Here is a 19,246-nt window from a genome sequence, read left to right as displayed (position 1 = left end):
GCCAATCCGGAGACGGCGGGTTCGATTCCCGTTCCAGTCGGGAAAATTTCTCGATTCCCTGGGCACAGAGTATCATTGTCCTTGCCTCACAATATACAAATTCATGCAATGGCAGGCAAAGAAAGCCCTTCAATTAATAACTGTGGAAGTACTCAAAGAACACTAAGTTGAAGCGTGGCAGGCCAAGTTCCAGTGCGGACGTAGAGCTATAAAGAAGAAGAAGAAGTGTCTCTGGGAAAGTAGTTGCTTAGAAGAATGAAAGCATTTAACTAGAAATCAATTAAATTCTAAATTCGTTCACTATGTGGTGTTAGGGCTATGACGAGAGCTACCAGTTTGCGCTAATCGTCGTACTTTATATCTCACGTTTGGGACCATTTCAAAGGATTCCAGCTCTAGCAGAGTTGTTCAGAAGAATGGAAGCTTAAAAACACTACAACGTCTTCAACCAGAGGTTACACAGACTAAACTATCACTAACATGAGACAACGGACAACACACGAAACACCCAGTGGAGCATTTTCCGTTAGATGAAAAAATTTCAACGACTGCAGCGGGAATCGAACCCACACTCCGAGGCTTACGAACAGCCTAGGCGACCGCCGCCGCTAATCGCACGGTCACAATGCTTTAAAAATTAGTTCTTTTGAGTTTATTTTTTTTTTGAAATTTGTTTATAAATTCCTATGAAAATTTCTCAGACATTTCATTTTAAAAAATCTAGAAGTACCTTTGGATTTTTTGTCAATTCTATAGATTCAGCACTATTTCTTAAAAACCTTTCCGCATTTCATTTGAGACCTCAGTCAGAAATTTCTGGTCCTTGGCTATTTTTTTTAGAAATTATCAATAAAATATTTAAGGAAATTCCTCAGAAACTTCTTTGAAAATTTCTTTGGCAATTTTTAAGACAAATTTCTTAGAATTTCTTAGAAAATTTCTTCCAGAATCCCATTGATTATTTTTTTTGGAAATTCATTCAGAACCGCTCTCAAGGACGCCTTGATCATTTTTTTTTCCTATTTATTTTAGCAATTGGTTTGGAATTTCCTTCGGTAGCAGTGATCATTTTTTTTTTTTAATTTCTTCGGCAATTCCATCAATAATTCTCTCTGAAAATATTTGCTTTTGCAATGTTGTTGCCATTTCATGAATATTTTTGTTTTTGTACTTTGTTTTTTCTTCATTAGAAATTTCTTTGAGAATTTGGAATTTGTTGCGGCAATTTCTTGTTGATTCGGCAGTTCCTATTTCTTGAAAATTTCATACGACAAGTTTTTTGGAAGTCTTTCGGTACAAGTTTTTTGCTTTGGATACTTATTCGATTTAAAGAAAACCTCTAGCAACTCTTTTGAATAGGCGGTGGATGCGTCGCGGGTTGAGTCGGTTCCGAATTTTTGCTTCCCATCGCGCTGCAGTGTGAACGAGAAAGAATAAAATCGATGCGGTCGAATTCAGTGTGCGGTGGATGCGTCGCGGGTCGAGTCGGTTCCGGATTTTCATTTTTTGCATTCACACAAAAGAGTGAAAAGTGTTAGTTCGGGCTTGCCGGTCGAGAAAAAATCCGGGCGCCGACAAGTGAGTCGCGTTCAGTGTATTTCTGTGTGGAATAGACTAAAGGTTTCTGCTCCCTAGTGGAGTGGAGTCGCGCGATAGAATTCTCTTTTTGGCTAGTTTTTGCGTCGAAAAGTGGTCGGTTGTTAACGGCGGTTTATGTATATTGATCCATTGTCAAATCATATCACCAACCATAGGTGACTCCCGGACTGACAATGTACCTTACCCTACTAACAAAAAAATCCTTCCTGAGACAAACGTGGAGATGCAGCGATTCGTGGTCTTTTTAACAACGTTTGTCTTACTAACATTCCCTCCCTTCCTCGATGACCGTAAGGACGTGGCCGGCGCCGTTATTGACCTTAATAAAGTTGAGAGCTCTCGACCTTTGTACATTGAGAATAGTAAGCTAGTCCCAAGCCCTATTCATTGGTTCCCTGTGCAATTTCGATTGCTATGGTCAATCACGGAGTAGCAACTACGAATTGTGCGGTCATCTATGCTCATGCTCATGCTCATGCTCATTAAAGAAAACCTCTAGCAACTCTTTTGAATATTTCTTTAAAAATTAATTAAGAATCTTCTTTGGCATATCCTCCAGGAAACCCTTTGGCAGGTTTTGTGGTCCTTCGGTATGCGAAAGCTTTTGGAAATTTTGTGGAATTTTTCGGCAAATTCTTTAGGAACTTCTCTGGCAATTGTCTTGGTTTTTGAAAATTCCTGTTCATTGTAATCTCTAAGATTTTTTTCGCAAAAGAATATCTAATGGAAATTCAGAAGTAAAAACAGACGAACCTTCGAAAGGAATTGTCAAAGCAATTTTTAATGGAACTATTGGAGAAATTTCTAAAAATTGCCAGAAAAAAATACGGACGATTGAACAAGAGGTTTCCAAAGTACCTGTCAAATACATTTCAAAAGGCACTTAAAAATATCTTAGTAATATTCAAATAAACTACCAATGGCGAAGCAGGAAATTAATTGTTGAAGAAATTGTGAAGAATTTCTAAAGAAAACGCCGATGGTGTTTCAATTTTCAAAATAACACTAGTTTGTCAAATAAAATTAAACTCATTAGCTTCTTTCAACTATTAAAGCTTCGCATATTCAACTGCTTTAGAAACCATGTTCCAAAGTTTGTTTTAGCTGGAACTCGAGTTTTTAAGTTTTTAAAAATATAGAATTTATTAAAAAAATAATTATCTTTTTTTTTATTATCCAACCCTTTCAGATTGGTGGAAGTCGATGTATTGGCGAGTTTATGAGACAATATCCTTAAATTTTAGCAAAATTTTCGAAAAATAATGAAGTTATATAATTTTTTCAAAAGAGAAACATTCTTTCTTAAGATACATTCGAAATCGAAGATGCTAATGAATAACAGTAAAAAACAGCTTAACACAAATCAATTTCAAGTCACTAGCCTTGTATGAAAAGTCGAAAAATTGTCTGCTGTACTGTACATTGTTTTCTTTCTGATTTTCAAACTCGGGACATGATTCTACACTAAAAATGGTCATCAGTTTACCGATTTTAAAAATGCTGTATATTAGTGTAATTGTCGAATTGTGAAGAATTAGCTATACTTAAAATTTACGAATAAATGAAGTTTTTGCCATAGATATTTTCAAAAGAATTGCCAAACTAGATTCCAAAGCATACTATAGTATACTTTACTAATAGTAGTTTTCAAAAAAAAAATGCCAAAGAAAATCCCATATGCGTTTTTGGATCAAAATTTAATCCAATGAAAACTCTTGGCAAAATCCAAAAAAAGAATCTTAAAAATTTGTCAAAATAATTGATGAATGAGTTTTCTAAGGGAGTTGCTGATAAAAAATCTTGAAATTTCGCCAAGGGTGTCGTGATACTTAGTTTCAAAACTGGGACTGTTTGCAAAGGATTCATCAAAGAAAAATTCCAACAATAACGCTTACAGAAAGCAGAAATAAATTATTTAGCGCATTCTCAAAGAAGTTGACGATGGAATTTTCAGAATGATTGCCACAGGGATTCTTAAAGAAGTTTCCAAAGATATTCCCAATGGGATGGACGATTTATTCCATCGACGAATATGCCGCTTAGATGAAAGTCATAGCTCTAAAGAATCACTTTGTGAGCGAATTTAGAATTGAAATTTTGCACAAATCTGGAAATATACAGAACAGCAGCTACACCAGAGGGGCTGTCCATTAATTACGTAAGGGTTTTCGGGGGGAGGGGGGGGTTGAGAAATCTTACGCGCCATACAAAAATATTTGGGTTCTCATACAAAAAATCTTACAAGGAGGGGTGGGGGTGTCGAAAAATCGTGAAAATCCCCTTACGTAATAAATGGACAGCCCCAGACGAAGTCTTGCCGAAATTCATCAAAGAGTTTCTAACTGAACTCTTTAAGGAGTTCGATTCGATATTTTTCCAGAAGTACCTTTTCAGAGGTTCCTTCCAATATTCATCCTGGAGTTGCCTCCGGGATTAATCGTAGAGTCATCCAATAGCTCCCAATGGAATTTCTCGATTTTTTTTGGGATTTCTTCAGGAGAATTTTCAAAGAGTTTCTTATAGGACTCATTGAGGAATTCCTTCCTGGAAACATCCAGAAATTTGTTCCAGGTTCAATCCAAAATTTTCTTCCGGTATCTCTCTAAGATTGTTTTCATTATGAACCCCCAGGAATTTTCAGGAAACCTACTCGAAATTTCTTTCACGGATTCCACAAAGGGGTTCTTTCCGGAGGTGGCTCCAAAAGATCCTTCCAGAATTCCTTCAGGTATACCTCAAGAAACTCCGCCCAGGGATTCCTCCACGAGTTTTTTTTTCCGAGAATACCTTGAAGAATTCTTTCTGAAGATTGCTTCAAAGGTTTCTTCCTAGACTCCGGGCTTATTCGGTAAGACATAAAAAAAAATCACAACTAATACCACTCGGGGTTCCTCAAGGTGTTCTTTCCAATGGTTACTTCAGAAGTTTCCTCTGGAACCCTTCTGGACTTTCATTTGGGATGAATACATGAGTTCCTTCCAGGATTCCTCCACACGCAAAAAAAAAATCCGTTCCGATATACGTGCACTCTCAGTCATGGCAAACACGTTTATCAGAACGGATTTTTTTTTCGCGTGCACGAGTTCATTCCGGGATCCCTCCAGGAATCCCTTCTGGTACTCTTTCAAGATCTTCTGGGGATCCCTCCAGAAGTTTTTTTTTTCGTGGATCATCAAGAAATATATTCCAGGACTTATCCAGGTATTCTTTCCGGGATTATTCCGAAAATTCCACCCGAGATTTCATCATGAGCTCTTCACGGGACTCCCTGAAAAATTGCTTCTGGTATTCCTCCAGAACCTCCTTCCGGAATTCCAGAATTTTTTTCTGCGGTTCTTCCAGATATTCTTTCCTGGATTTTACCAGAAATTCTTTCCCGGATTCCTCCAGGAATCCCTTCCCCTAAAGAAATCCCGGAAGGAAGTCTTGAAAAAATGTCGATAGGAATTCATCGAAGATGTTTTCGAAGAGTTCTCTTCGAAAACATCTTCGATGAATTTCTATCGACATTTTTCCAAGACTTCCTTCCGGGATTTCTTTAGGGGCTGTTCATAAACTACGTAGACCAAAATTTGGCCATCTTAGAACCTCCTCCTACCCTCTCGTAGACTTTTGTCCATACGAAAATTTTGAAATTTGTATGAAGCGTAGACTTTAGTCAGACCCCTCCCCCTCCTCCCAAAAGTCTACGTGGTTTATGAACGGCCCCTTAGTAATTTCTTCCGGCATTATACCCGAAGTTTCCTTCAGGATTCCATCAGATACCTTTAGGGATTCCAATCAGCAATTCTTTCCATAATTTTTCCAATAGTTCCTCCTGAAAGTCTTCCAGAAGTTTTGTTCGAAATTTCTCCAGAAATCCAGCAATCCCCTCCAGGAATTATTTATGGGATTAGTTCTGGATTCCTCCAGAAATTTCTCCAGAGGTTCCATAATTTCTTTCCGTGATTCGTCCAGAATCCTTCCGCTATTCTTCCTGGATTTTCTTCTAAGATTACTACAGAAACTCCATATTCGAACAAGAGCTTCTGTCTGAATTCTCCTAAAAGCTCCATCCGAGATTCCTCACGAAGTTCTTCCCGAAGATTGCTCCAAAAGTTCCTTCAAGGATTCCTCCAAGAGGAGTTTCTCCCGAAATTCCTCCAGAAATTTCTTACAGAATTCTAACAGGAGTTCTTTCGAAAGTTACTAAAAAATCTTGCCATGATTCCTCCAGGAGCATAACCAGATAATTCTGCTTAAGTTCGTCAACAAGAGGTTCTCTGGAGTTGTCCTAAGGAGTCATCCTTGGATTCATATATGTAGGTATCTAGGATCAAACTCCTGGATGAATCCCGGAGAGAATTCCTAGCGGAATCACGGAAGGTATTCCTGGGAGAATCTCGGAAGGACTGCCTGAAGGAATCCCGGAAAGAATTCCTGGAGGAATTGCGGAAGGATTTCAGAAGTAGAAATCTACAGAATAGTACATCATCTGATGGAGAAATCACAGAAGGAACTCCTCGAGGAATTCCAGTGGAAACTCAAAAAGAACTGAAGGAGGAGCCCGAGAACAAACTTCTGTAGGGAAACCAGAATTATTTCCAGGAAAAAAACATATGACAGAATCCGAGAAGGAATTTCAGACGGATTTTGGTTTGTAAACCTTAGATAATGTATACTCAACATTGATATAACAAATTACGAAGTAACTTGAATTTCACTCATGAGTTTCAAATATTTTATTACAGCCAGAAGCCTACGATATGGTCTATCATTGGCGATCGCTTCTGGACCAATGGACTCTGGAACACGGTGGTCCAACTCGCATTATGATGACCGAAGCGTACGCGAACATAACCTTTACTATGAAGTACTACCGGTCTGCGGATGGCGCTCGGGCCGGATCACACATGCCCTTCAACTTCCTCCTCATCACAGATTTGAACCAAGCGTCCAGTGCTCCGGATTTTGTGTTTACCGTCAACAAATGGCTGACCTACATGCCTCGTGACCAGAACGCCAACTGGGTCGTAGGGAACCATGACCAACCCAGAGTCGGATCCCGCTTCGGAAAGGAACGAATCGACCTCATAAACGTTCTGCTCATGACGCTTCCGGGAATTGCCGTTACATACTACGGGGAAGAAATTGGCATGGTAGACTTCAAGGATATTCCATGGGAAGATACGAAAGATCCTACGGCGAGGAATACCAACAAGCAAGTCTACATGGACTTCTCTCGGGACCCGGAGAGAACACCCTTCCAATGGGATGGCAGCAGCAATGCCGGGTTTTCCACTGCAACCAAGACTTGGCTCCCCGTCAATCCAAACTACATAGAACTGAATCTGAACAACCAAAAACAAGCAGAAAGAAGCCACTACAAGACCTACCAACAGCTAGTCAAACTCAGACAGCACGAAACGCTCCGGAAAGGGACAATCCAACTCATTCCATACAACGGCGATATTGTCACCTATGTGAGGTATTTTTCATCAATTAATTGGCTTCTTTCAACCCAATCAACTGTAAATTCCATCACATTCCAGAGAACTGTCGAACCGGGACAGCTTCGTCGTAGTGTTGAACTTGGCCCCCCGAGAGCAACCTGTTGATTTATCAATTTTCGCTCGCCTTTCCGAACATTTGACGGTGGCGGTGGCATCCTCCAGCTCGAGCTTTTCGACCGGGTGAGTACTGAGTAGCAAGCGAGCAGCGTGTCCGCACAGAGAAATGTCTCTAATTTGCGAGGCTTCACCTGTCCAATAAAACTGTCGGGAATTGTTTCCATTTGGAGAGGTGGCAGCATGTTGGAATAAACGGTGTTCGTTTGAACGACGATGGTTGGAGGTAGCTTGTTTTCTATTTGACCCCTAGTTGAATTATTCAGGGGATTCCATGTCATTTTTCGTAGCAAATTTTCTAGCTGATTTTTCGAACACAGTATATGTGTGATCATCGAAAATCAGTTGAGGTATTTAATTGATTTTCCTCATGTTTTTTTTAACAGGGACCTGGTTCAACGTGATGGGTTGCTCATCGGACCGTATGATGCACTAGTTCTGCAGGATAGGTGAGTGGTTACTTATTGTTATTGTCAATCCAAAATATGACATTTCCAGTTAATGTTTGGATGTTTTAATCATCCGAACAGTCCTGAATTGTTGGTAAATATTTGAAAAGACAGTCCATTTCAAGTATAACATGTATTAACAAAAACTGCCGTAAAGTGCTACGAAGTTTAGCATATCAAATCTCGACAAACTGTATCAGCTGCCGAGCTTTCTCAGCATATCCCTGATGAGCTATCCCCTTGCGTAGCTTTCGTTTATTTTTTATTATATTGCTGTCGAGGTACTTAGCAGACTTCTAGGATTCTGCAGTTCAATTAAACCTGAAATTTCCAATCAATCCAGCAACGAGCCCAGCGACAAAAAAGGCTTGGTACGTAGCAGATCTCTCAACAACTTCGGGAGTAACCGAATACTCGTCGATGTAGCGGAAAGTAGGGTAAGATGCTATTTTTCAAAACTTGCATCGCCTCATTTCTCTGCATCGCCTTTCCGAGGGGTAACAGCAACTAGACAATATGTGCTTGATACTTCAGCAAAAATATACATTAAACTATTTAATTTTCATTGATTTTTAGCGATTTTAAAAACTAGTTCGTACAACGGAAATGGTGCAAAAAGGCCATCTGCCATGGGGTAAGATGCCACTTCATGAAAACATTAAAAAATTACGTCCATCGTTTTTCGGGCATTTTCGACTCTTTTTCACCCCTCTGTCCCGCTTTTTCCGTATACTCAATTAATGGAGGGTCACACCCCTCCGCAAAACGGTGTTCGTCATATTTGAATGACTCCTAACATTAATACCGTAGACATCAACAACCATGCACCTCCATTTGTGTTTCTAAACCCCTTGGGAACACTTGGCTGGTAATAAAATCAGCAAAAACATCAATTGCAAGCACGAAAAACCGGAAGTTGCCAATTTTCATTGGGAAATCAAAAGATTTTCAGCGGCCTGGCTTCTAGAAGAATGTTTAATGCAAGCATATATGCTATATATCTTGACACCATTCACCTATAGTAATGATCAAATCACACTCAGGAACGGTTTCATGAGTTGGGGTATTTTACCCCATCTTGGTATTTTGGGCTTTGTTCCCCTCCTGAAGAACCACGGTTTCTCTTCGCATTTCTTAAGATGATATTTTTATTATTAGGGTATGAGAACCTTGCCTCAGTCTATGCTATTATGTTCACCGGATGTTTACGTTCTGTTTGTTATCTCGCATACTCTCTCCTAACAAGAAATACAAGAAAAAAAAACAAATAGTGCTTATAAGGTTTGTTTTTGATAGGATGAAAATTGGAGCATTTTTTTTCTTGTTATCAATATATATAACTAGTGTATTTCAAATTCCGATTTTTTGTTGTTATTCTTAAATTATGTTAATCCATAGTAAGTGTGTCTCCAACAACATTTCAATGACCTATTAATTACAAAAAATGGAGCAAATCGAACGGAAAAGAAACCTGACATTGTTTTATTTTGTTTGGCGAGACCAAATCTATCAAACTGATAGACGAAGAGCATTTTTAACGGTGGTTCATTAAAGGGGAGGGACACTTCGAAACAATATGGTATTGTTTTTTGTTAATATAAACAACAATGGATAGATTAAAACGAAGTATGGGAGCAGTGCAATTCAATTTCGAAGATAAGTTTCCGACTCAACAACAGTATAGTGTGTAGAAAAATTGGCTCCTAACCTAAGAATCTACGATAGTACTCTCTTTTTTATCCGTCCATTTTATTTACGGGTTTGCATGTACAATTAAATTTGGGGAAAAATTAGCTAGACATTCACGACATACGATATAATCTCTAACAGTGGCAATAAGTTTGTTAAATATCTATATGTTATACTCTCAACTGCCCACATACTCAAAATCCCTATGACAAATAAAGGTTGAAAATTAATCTAATACAAAATTTGCATTTTATGTAGCTCCCTCGTACTGGATGACCATTACATATTTTAATTGATGATGCTTTTGATTTGCATTAGCTTGTTTAACTTTAACTTGTTTCCTACGCATTTCAATCATTTACAGCAGGTAGAATGTCTTTATTGTGAAGAAATAACAAATTTTAAATCGTGTGTTTTTTGGGCTTAGCAGGAAAGGTACGGGCGAAACGGACACCCATCGGGTTATAATGGACACCTCTGCATATTTTATGCTGTATCTTTGATAATATCGACCAGTTAAGTAATTTGCCTACGGAGATCAATACCACAGACAAAATACTCCATTTTAGACGAGTTCACATAACATCAAAGTTAATTAAATTATGATTTTATAAATTTTTCGTCATGTTTTGGGTTCTGGATTTTTACCCGTGCACATATTTTTTTCCCAAAACTGCATCTGTACGAAAGTGGGTTTTTGCCACCTTGCATCTATCCTCTATCCTCTACCCTTCCGTCTACCCTACCCACTGCCCTGCCGTGTATTCTAATCCTCTACCCTATCCTCTATCCTACCTTTAATCCCATCCATCATCCTACCCTTCACCCTACCTTCTACACTATTATCCATTCTACCGTCTATCCTAACCCTCTACCCTACCATCTACCCAGCTTCTACCGTAACCCTAACTCTCAATCTTACCCTTCATTTTTGTTACAAAAGAGTAACGGCAGCACAGGTGTTGGTTACGTAGAATTCACTGTCACTTACTTCTAGCAAGTTTGTTTTCATTTGTTCGGATTTGTGACACAGTGACTTTTGCGCAAGAAAAACGTGCGCTGCCACGATCCTTCTATGACAAGTGTATTACTTGGGCCTCCACCCTACCATCTACCCTAGCCTCTACTCTGGCATCTACCCTACTCTCCATCCTGCCCTCTTCCCTACCGTCTACCCTAACCATCTTCTACACTATCCTACTTTTGGTGGTCATGTCTATCTCACACTTGATCTGTAAGAACTTGTATGAAAATTTCAACGACTTGCATGCAAGCATTACAGGCCAAACATGTCTAAAGGTCCAATCTGCAGAAGAGAGGCTCTCTTTGGTTTCCCTCTTTTTCGTTAATTTGTCAGCTGTTTATTTGTATTATGATTGTCTCCTTGCATTGAACGATGGTCAAAGCAATCGTCTTTTGATTTGTACTGCAAAAAAAGTTGAAAAGTTCACCATTACATTGCAATAATTGAAAGAGAAGGTGAACAAAGAGAGCCTCTCAAATGCAGATAGGACCTATTGAAATGTTTGGCCTGATTACAGATTGACAGATATTAGGACAGATCAAGGCTATTACAAAAAGTAATGATTGCTACGTACTTAGTGGTGTCCAGCTATTTGTCCGAATGTGGTTTGGCTGAATGCCATTTGGCCGAATGTCATTTGGCTGAAAGCCAATTGGCCGAAAGGGTCGTTTGGCCGAATGCCGTTTGAGCGAATTCTCATCAACAGAATTTGTAAGCCTGGGAAAACTCTGAATAACATTCCACATAGCTGCCATATTGACCATCAGAAATATTTCCTTCTTTTAATTATAGGTTATTCTTTGTAGTTTTATCATTACGGGATTAGTTAGTGTTCGATAGCATAGAAAATTCAATGGACCTTTTTAAATTTCGTTGCACTTCAGCCTTTCTTCTGTTGTGGGTTTTCGGCTTCTTCAGAACTTAGTTCACTTAGAACACAAATGTACTACTTAGACTATGTATATTCACGAAACACGATTAAGGTTCTTCTTACAACTATCTTTAGCACTTAATTTATTGATTTTCAACACACAAAAACTTCCTCGATTAAATATTACGACAAATGTCAACAACACAATTGTGGACGAACACAACGAATCAGTTGGGCACGTATTATGTCTAGACCGCACGACCGGTTGTGATAGAGGATCGAGATGAACTTAATCTCCTAAGTGGTGTGTTGTTTGTCCAATCCAGCGCTATGAGATGTTATAGCTCCGACGTATTGACTATTGCCTTAGGTGTATCCGTTGAGGGGAAGCGATGCTCGTTAATATAGATGTACGGTGGATGTGTTGGTTGAGCGATCGCTGCTTGACCAGTGATATAAGCGGTTATGATGTCGATGCAGCATGCACCGGCCACAGATGGAAGGACAGACGTAAAACTGGTATTGAACAGTTAGCATTGATGTTATCCCAAGTAACACAACTTGTTAAAATAATGTATATAATACATGCTTCATACAAATGACTATGTTTTGTTCTCACTATGGAAAACTTATTTTCGTACACTTATATCACCGAAAAAGCGCAAAAATGGCGGCTTATAAAACATCTTTATGATGTTACAAAAGATGTTTTTCAATACATTATTATAACATAACATTAAGTATCGAATATGTTCTCAGCAACATCGTAAGAACTTAGTTGCTGGTAGCAGAAACATCACGATTTATTAAATGAACACTGCAAATAATTGTGACACCTATTATGTGATATTAGTAATGGCTGAAAATAATGTTCAAGCCATACATTTCATTTGTAATTTACCATCTCGATGTTCGGCCACTATGACTTAATTTCATGTGCCATTCAAGATTTATGGTGAAATAAGCACATTCACCTCCTCTCCTCTTCTTGGCGTAACGTCCTCACTGGGACAAAGCCTGCTTCTCAGCTTAGTGTTCTATGAGCACTTCCGCAGTTTTTAACTGAGAGCTTCCTCTGCCAATGACCATTTTGCATGTGTATATCGTGTGGCAGGCACGAAGATACTCTATGCCCAAGGAAGTCAAGGAAATTTCCTTTACGAAAAGATCCTGGACCGACCGGGAATCGAACCCGTCACCCTCAGCATGGTCATGCTGAATACCCGTGCGTTTACCGCCTCGGCTATATGGGCCCGTTCACCTTTCATGCATTCGTTCGCTTTCCATCAGATAGATAACAAGAAGGGAGGTTTTGGTCATCTCTCTGGTTTTTGTGAGATTTTTCAACAAATTTTCAGACATGCAACATTGTGGCTACTTGACACAGCACCGTCTGGAAGTTTTGAAATGCTACTTTTAATCATTGTACTAAAGATGTGCTTGTATTCGTTACATATAAATAAGGTAATTAAATCACTTCATTGAATATTTGAACTGCCCTAGATAAATATTTTTTGGATAGGAATCTGTACATGACCAAACGGCTATATATACAAATATTAGTGTGAAACATTTTAGCAGGCACCGTAATAAATCAGTCCTGATAGAAAAGAATCCAGAATATTAGAATTACGTTTTAATAACATCGGGTGTATATCACAACAACATGTTTGCCGAATACAACTTGAATCGAAATAACATCATAATAACGTTATTGCAACATTTTTTTCCAAATAGCATACAACGATGTGATTGTTGTTTTTGAATACCTGTTTTGAACATAGGTATAACTTGTTATGTTGGTTCGACTGTGATTGGAGATCAGAGATAGTTTCGGCTTTGCAGTCTTGTTTGTTCCACTAAAACAAGACTACAAAGCCGAAACTATCTCTGATCATAGGTACAACAATAACAAAGTTTTAGTGCAATTTCTTACTCCAATCTAAATATTTTGAAATTTTAAAGTATCGCAGAGTCAAAATTAGTGTTTTCAAGTGAGATTTAGCTGTCACGTAAGTACCCGAAGTGATTTTAGATAACATATAAGGCTTGACACTGAGGTGAAGTTCAATGGTGACTTTCCTCTGCTGACCCATTAGGACTAAAGCGACTTCCGCAATCGCCAAGAATTTTAGAAAATATTCTTATACCCTTTAAGCAAATTTGGTGCCTGGATGACAACGAAATATTAACTCCAGGCAATCAACAATCGCAAAACAGTAAATATTAGTGTTGGATTAAATGGAAAGCTTCAAGTGCAAATGATTTTTCATAAAACAATGTTCAAATGAGTGAAGAGATATAGCGAATTGATGAACTTATCGTTGGTGTATAAGTTCATCAATTCGCTATATCTCTTCATTTGATACGTAAACTCAACGTATTCTTAACATACTTCAGCCCAAAGGATATAACTATGTACTGTTGATGTTTTTCATATCATCTTGAACTGTAGGAAGACAATGATACAAAACCCTAGTGCAATTAACGTTCAACTTACGTTACTCTAACTTGTGGTTGGGTTGATAAGATTATTCAGTGACTTGTTATTACCAAACATAGTTAAAACATGATTTTAACAAAGGATGTGTTCAGATTCGATTATAGTACTATACTACAACATCTTTTTCAAATTTAACTTTCAAAGATGTTTTCTGTGTTACTTGGGATGAATATTATTGACAGATTTTTTTTCCTTCTTCGAATCTTTCAACTTACACTGATATAGACAACAGTGACTAATCTCTTAAAATCATCATTACTTTTTCGGTCAAACGGCATTCGGCCAAATGGCGTTCGGCCTAATGATCCGGAACATATTTAGCTTTCCCAGATAAAGACAGTTGCAGAAAACACCCAAAATGCATCGCTTTTGTTGAGCTGAGATTTTACAACAGCACCATTTTATGAGGAAATTGCCAACTAGAGATCAACTGAATAGAAATGTATAATATGTGTATTATTAATTATTATCAAAATTTTAAGAAAATATATTTTACATACAGAGGATAGTTAAAATGATTGGGATAGGTAAAATTTTCACATTTCAAAAAGCGTTCAACTAGCTGAAACTTTTCGAAAAGGTCATCAAATATTCTCAAATTTTTACTGTAAGTTTATCAACTAGTTTTGTATCGGTGGTCCAAATTTGAAAAAGATCGGGCTTTTCTACACGGTATAATAATCCTTTAGTTAATTTTGAGCTGTTATATCTCCGGACTCAACAAACCGAATGCAATGAAATTTTGATCATTTAGAACTAATATAAAAAGCTATTGAAAACCTTTGGACACATTCTACCGTGACGTTACAACGTTTCTACGCATTCGTAGTCAAATTTTTCACTATAATTCATAAAAACGAGCGTAAACCTCAAAATATTTTGTCATATTCAGATTCCTTGTAAAACTTCCTATATGTTTGACCTGTTTAACATTTAGTTTTCATTAGAAAAACTTGTTTGAAATGCGTATTTGTAGCGTGACGCTACAACGCGCTAGAATTTGACCCGCTCTACCGCGCAACCAACATCTAGAAAAATTTGCTCGGATTTTTATTTTAAACTGAAAATTTCTCCCACCATTGAAACTTGATGGTTTGTTCTTCAATTCAATGGAATAAAACATTTAAATTTCGGATTTGTTTTTGGATAATCGACTTTTTCATTTCGTGACGTTACAACGCAAGTTCAGTTTCAAACAGGGTTCTGCTCGCGTTGTAACGTCACGAAAATGCACATCATTTTAGAATCAGAATAATCAGCCAAAATTGCTCGAATTGGTGAATATATTATTGAATTATATTCACTGCTCCAAGAGCAACTTTATTCTATTGAAAATCCGTTTTTTGATAAGAGGCTCGGAGGGCCAAGTTATTGCTATCAACAGTATAAAAACTCTTTCATGAAGGTTAACGGTACCCCTAGTACCACCCATATTCATCTAATATTGTTCCAAAGACTAAACCATTAATATTCATAACTTCGCACCGCCAGATATTTAGATTTTGCAGCATAAAACTAATCACGTCGTCGAATTAAACATTTTTTCAATAATTTATGCAATGTCATTGATTCAATTAAAAACGCTGTACGATGTGCGAGCAGTTATTGAACCAAAGACATACCTGAGGATCTGCATACCACTTAGAGGCATCAATTTCTGTGATTCCAGAGACAAATAGACCTAATTCTGACAAGAAAATCCATCCTATATGTCAGAGTCATAATTACATGTAACTCTTGTGTTGGTAAAGTTGTTTGATAAGTCAAAAACTTACAGCTGATTTACTATTGGATGTGAGATTCAGACACACTGGGCGACGCTAATTGAAAGTTTTCAATAGTTTAGAATTTCTCAAAAAGTTTTCAACAAATTTTGACTAGTTAAGAAACTAATTTTTGGCAAAATCTTTGGGCACTTTATGTTGAACATGTTGAATATTTTTTAAATAAATATAAAGGGCATGATTTTTCAAAATTTCAACTACCACTAGTCAGTTAGAAACTTGAACCAAACGGCTTTTAAACTGCAATTTTTTGTTAAACAACTTTTCCAGAGACATCAACATTCTAAAAGTCTAAACTCTAAGTTATTAGAGTCCTGAGATATATGTGTTTCAATTTCGTAGGTGTTACGTCTGTTTGTCGGTGATTCTTGTTATATTATAAATAGATGTAACACTGACGTAATATCCATTCCATATATTTCAAGATCCTAACTATTTAGATAGTTGGTGTCCTCGACAAAATTGTTTGACTGGTCAAGAACTTTCAATTGATGGGCCGTATGCTTTTAAATCCTTCCACTAGGAGGCGGTAGAGGGCATACACATTTTTAGTTTTACTTATCTCAGGATCGCGATTAATTGGAAAGACGGTTGCTTAATTAAAGTTGTTTGGAAGATCAAGGACTTTAAGTTTAATAGCCGTATGGTATTATTTTCTGCCACACAGTGGTGGTAGTTGTAAATTTTCAAAAACATGTCATTAATTACCGCGGTAACTTTTTATAAAATGTATCAAAAATTCTGAAATGTTGACTGATAGTTCCTCATCTTGTTATCTGTTCTACAATTTTGGACTTGATGGTTAGCTCTACACAAAGATGGAGCGCTTTAAGCAGAATAATATTTTTGACTGTTGTTCTATTAACTCTTATATCTACGGAATAAGTGAATCAAATCCAACTAAATTTTGAAAGAAAAAAATTATATATTGATCTTTGATTACAATTTGATTTAAATACAATATGTCTAAAGTGAAAAAAGTTTCAGCTTGTAGAATACTTTTCAAGAAATTCTAATCCCTTGCCTGCTTTAACAAAAAGGAAACTAAAGTCTTCTAGTGGCAAAATCTCGCATCTATTGGTAAATTAACTGCAAGTCCTTTACTTACCAAACAACTTTGCCGAAGAAATCGTATTTCTATGTAATAGGGATCCTGAGATGTATGAAATTCAAAATTTGTAAGTTCTCTAACGCCGCCTGTTGGTTGAACTTTAAATCAAACTATCCATCAACTGTTAGTTTTTGACCAACTTAATAACTTTGTAATTTCGTCAGTGTTTTGTATGTTGGCCACTGATATCACAGAAATTTTCGGTTTGAGTGGTATTTGATTACGATTAAAAAAAAAACTTATTTGGTGGTACAATAACATCGTAGATTTTGGCCAAACACCATCTCCCCCGTCCTTCAAAAGTCTACGTAGTTTATGAACGGGCAATGGTACGCAATTTATAAACGATATCCTGAAAAAGAGCTAATACACAACGAGAACAAAACTGTTTTGAATATAGAACTGCGTTTGTCCAATTCAGAAGCCGTCCAAGCCAGAAAGATTTGGTCTTTTCCACAGAACTTTTTTTTCGTGACGTTACAACGCAAACTTCAACCAGGTGAAACTCAGGCTTCCGTGAACCGATTTTCTTTCTTTTAGTCTCATTTGAAAGATCTTTTTGAGTACAAAGAGCATACAAAATTTCATATTTGTAAAGTTTTCCGTATTTGAATAAAATTTGAAAATGTTGATTTTTCGTGACGTTACAACGCAATAAAAACCCATACTATGATCAGCCATATTTCAGAGTTGTAAAGTCTTCCGATTAAAAATCTTTTTATGCAGAAATATCCTCATACATTTATCTACAAATGATGGAAGACTTTTGAAAAATCAGTGTGTTGGTGTTTAAAATACGACAGTTTGGATGCGCCTAAAAGACTTAAAATCACGATTTTAATGTTAATCTTAACCGTCGTTCAATTTATATTTATTGTCACACTAATATCATGTCGAATACACTTTTGGATGACAAAAGTAATGTAGAATGTGATAAAAATGTCAAAAATACCATAACTCACCTTCTATAAATTGGCATTGATGATACGGGGTCCATAGAATGTGTCTTTGACTAAACTGAAAATTCTCGAAAGAAAATTATAACAATTAAATTATTTTTCTAATAAAAAACCAATTTATCCAAAACTTCATCAAGCCGACACGAATGCCTACTAAGGTGAAGTGTCGTAAATATATAAAAATAATAGTAACAAAACTTCATCATCATTTCAAAATTCGAGATGGTTAGTTTAGTTTATTTAATTTCCTCTAATTGACTTGAATTTATTTATGCTTCGAAGGAAAGCAACTATATGGCCGGCATTAAATTGAAAAAGTAATGGGATGCATATGTGAACAGTAAAACTTTGCAGCCATTCCATAGAAAAACGATATAGTGCATCTTTGATTGTCGTGAAACTTGGTAGGCTTGTAGTTCTTCGGAAATAATTAGACCCGCATTTTTTTTATTTCGTCATTAGGGTGACCAATTTTCATATAGGGTGGTCTAAAAAATCAAGGTTTTTCAAAACTAAAAATTTTCAAAAAATCGTAACTTTTGAACCATTTGACCAATTTATAACGGTTTATTACGCTTCAGCAGCCATCAGATGCCTTAAATAAACATTTATTGAACGTTTTCACATTTTTCATACAAAAAAAGACAATTACAATTTACATTTCTAGACTAACATTTGAAAAGGGCATAACAACCATTGTGAATTCTTGCTTCTCCAGGCCCTCCTGAGCAATGCTTCCCAATATTCATTACATACTCTGACCAGTGCCAGGTATGAGTAGGTCCACTCCAGAGGCACGTTCTCCTCCATTTGGGGAATTTGTGCCAGGTTTCTGAAGTCAAGTCAATTCAGTTGCAAAAACTGGACAGTTACATATCAAATGGTACGAAATTCCAGAATCGGATTCACAGCTATCATATGGTCGGGGTTCTGCTAAACCGAACTAAAGACCATTTTTTGAAAAATTGAGTTTTCTTAACCATTAGGTGAAGAAAATGATGATCTTCCTTCCATGTTAAAATCCTGTAATTCTGACAGCTCTTCGTGGAGTAAATTCAAAATTTCTGTTTGGCGGAACATACAAAACATTATTTTGCGTCCAACCAGAGTGAACTGTAAACCATTCGATAGAATCAGCGAAATATCTTAGTTTTGATCCAGGTGATGAACGTTTCAAGTTCTCCTCATCACCGTCAGATTTCTAGCTTCTAACCGACTCATAGATACAATATGTGAGAGAAATGAACACGTTATTAGAAATATGGGTGTTGGAGGAACCAATTATGTTTCGATGGCACTGATTGCCATTTTTCCAAATCACATTCAGCCAGACCGAACCAAGTCCACAGCATTTTAGAATCAATTTATTCTCAATATTACAAAAACCAACTAGTTTTTAATACCAGCGTTATGTCGATACACCTCATACTGGTAATTTAACGCAGGAGCCGTCATTGAACAACGAGCCTTTAGAATAATAAAGCTTAAAAAACTCAAATACTTGGTTCGCTTTGGCTGATCGAAAAATGGTGTTTTCACGAAAACCATCCTTGAGAAGAATGTTTAGAACTTGATTCAGGCTTAACGACCGACCTTCAGCAAGGTAATATAACCTAGAGGTAACGCGCTTGGTTATCACTCAGATGATCCA

At 37.1% G+C, this 19,246-nt stretch overlaps 2 protein-coding genes across 17 annotated transcripts in view; one reads left to right on the top strand and one right to left on the bottom strand.

Moving 5' to 3' along the window:
- Positions 1 to 19,246, bottom strand: part of LOC109418311 (dual specificity calcium/calmodulin-dependent 3',5'-cyclic nucleotide phosphodiesterase 1) — a 760,467-nt gene that overhangs the window by 256,260 nt on the left and 484,961 nt on the right. The window lies entirely within an intron of this gene.
- Positions 1 to 19,246, top strand: part of LOC109418328 (maltase 2) — a 36,336-nt gene that overhangs the window by 13,924 nt on the left and 3,166 nt on the right. For 3 of the 4 annotated variants that reach the window (XM_019692523.3, XM_062850734.1, XM_019692515.3), the window contains exons 4-6: positions 6,330 to 7,066; positions 7,131 to 7,271; positions 7,592 to 7,654. In XM_019692523.3, coding sequence (XP_019548068.3) covers positions 6,330 to 7,066; positions 7,131 to 7,271; positions 7,592 to 7,654 — 941 coding nt within the window. The remainder of the gene's footprint in view (positions 1 to 6,329; positions 7,067 to 7,130; positions 7,272 to 7,591; positions 7,655 to 19,246) is intronic. The other variant, XM_062850735.1, reaches the window with a different exon arrangement.

This window comes from Aedes albopictus, chromosome 2, assembly GCF_035046485.1.
Source record: "Aedes albopictus strain Foshan chromosome 2, AalbF5, whole genome shotgun sequence".
Classification (NCBI taxonomy): Eukaryota; Metazoa; Arthropoda; class Insecta; order Diptera; family Culicidae; genus Aedes; species Aedes albopictus.
The sequence above is the reverse complement of the archived record's forward strand: the minus strand, read 5'-3'. Positions and strand labels throughout refer to the sequence as shown.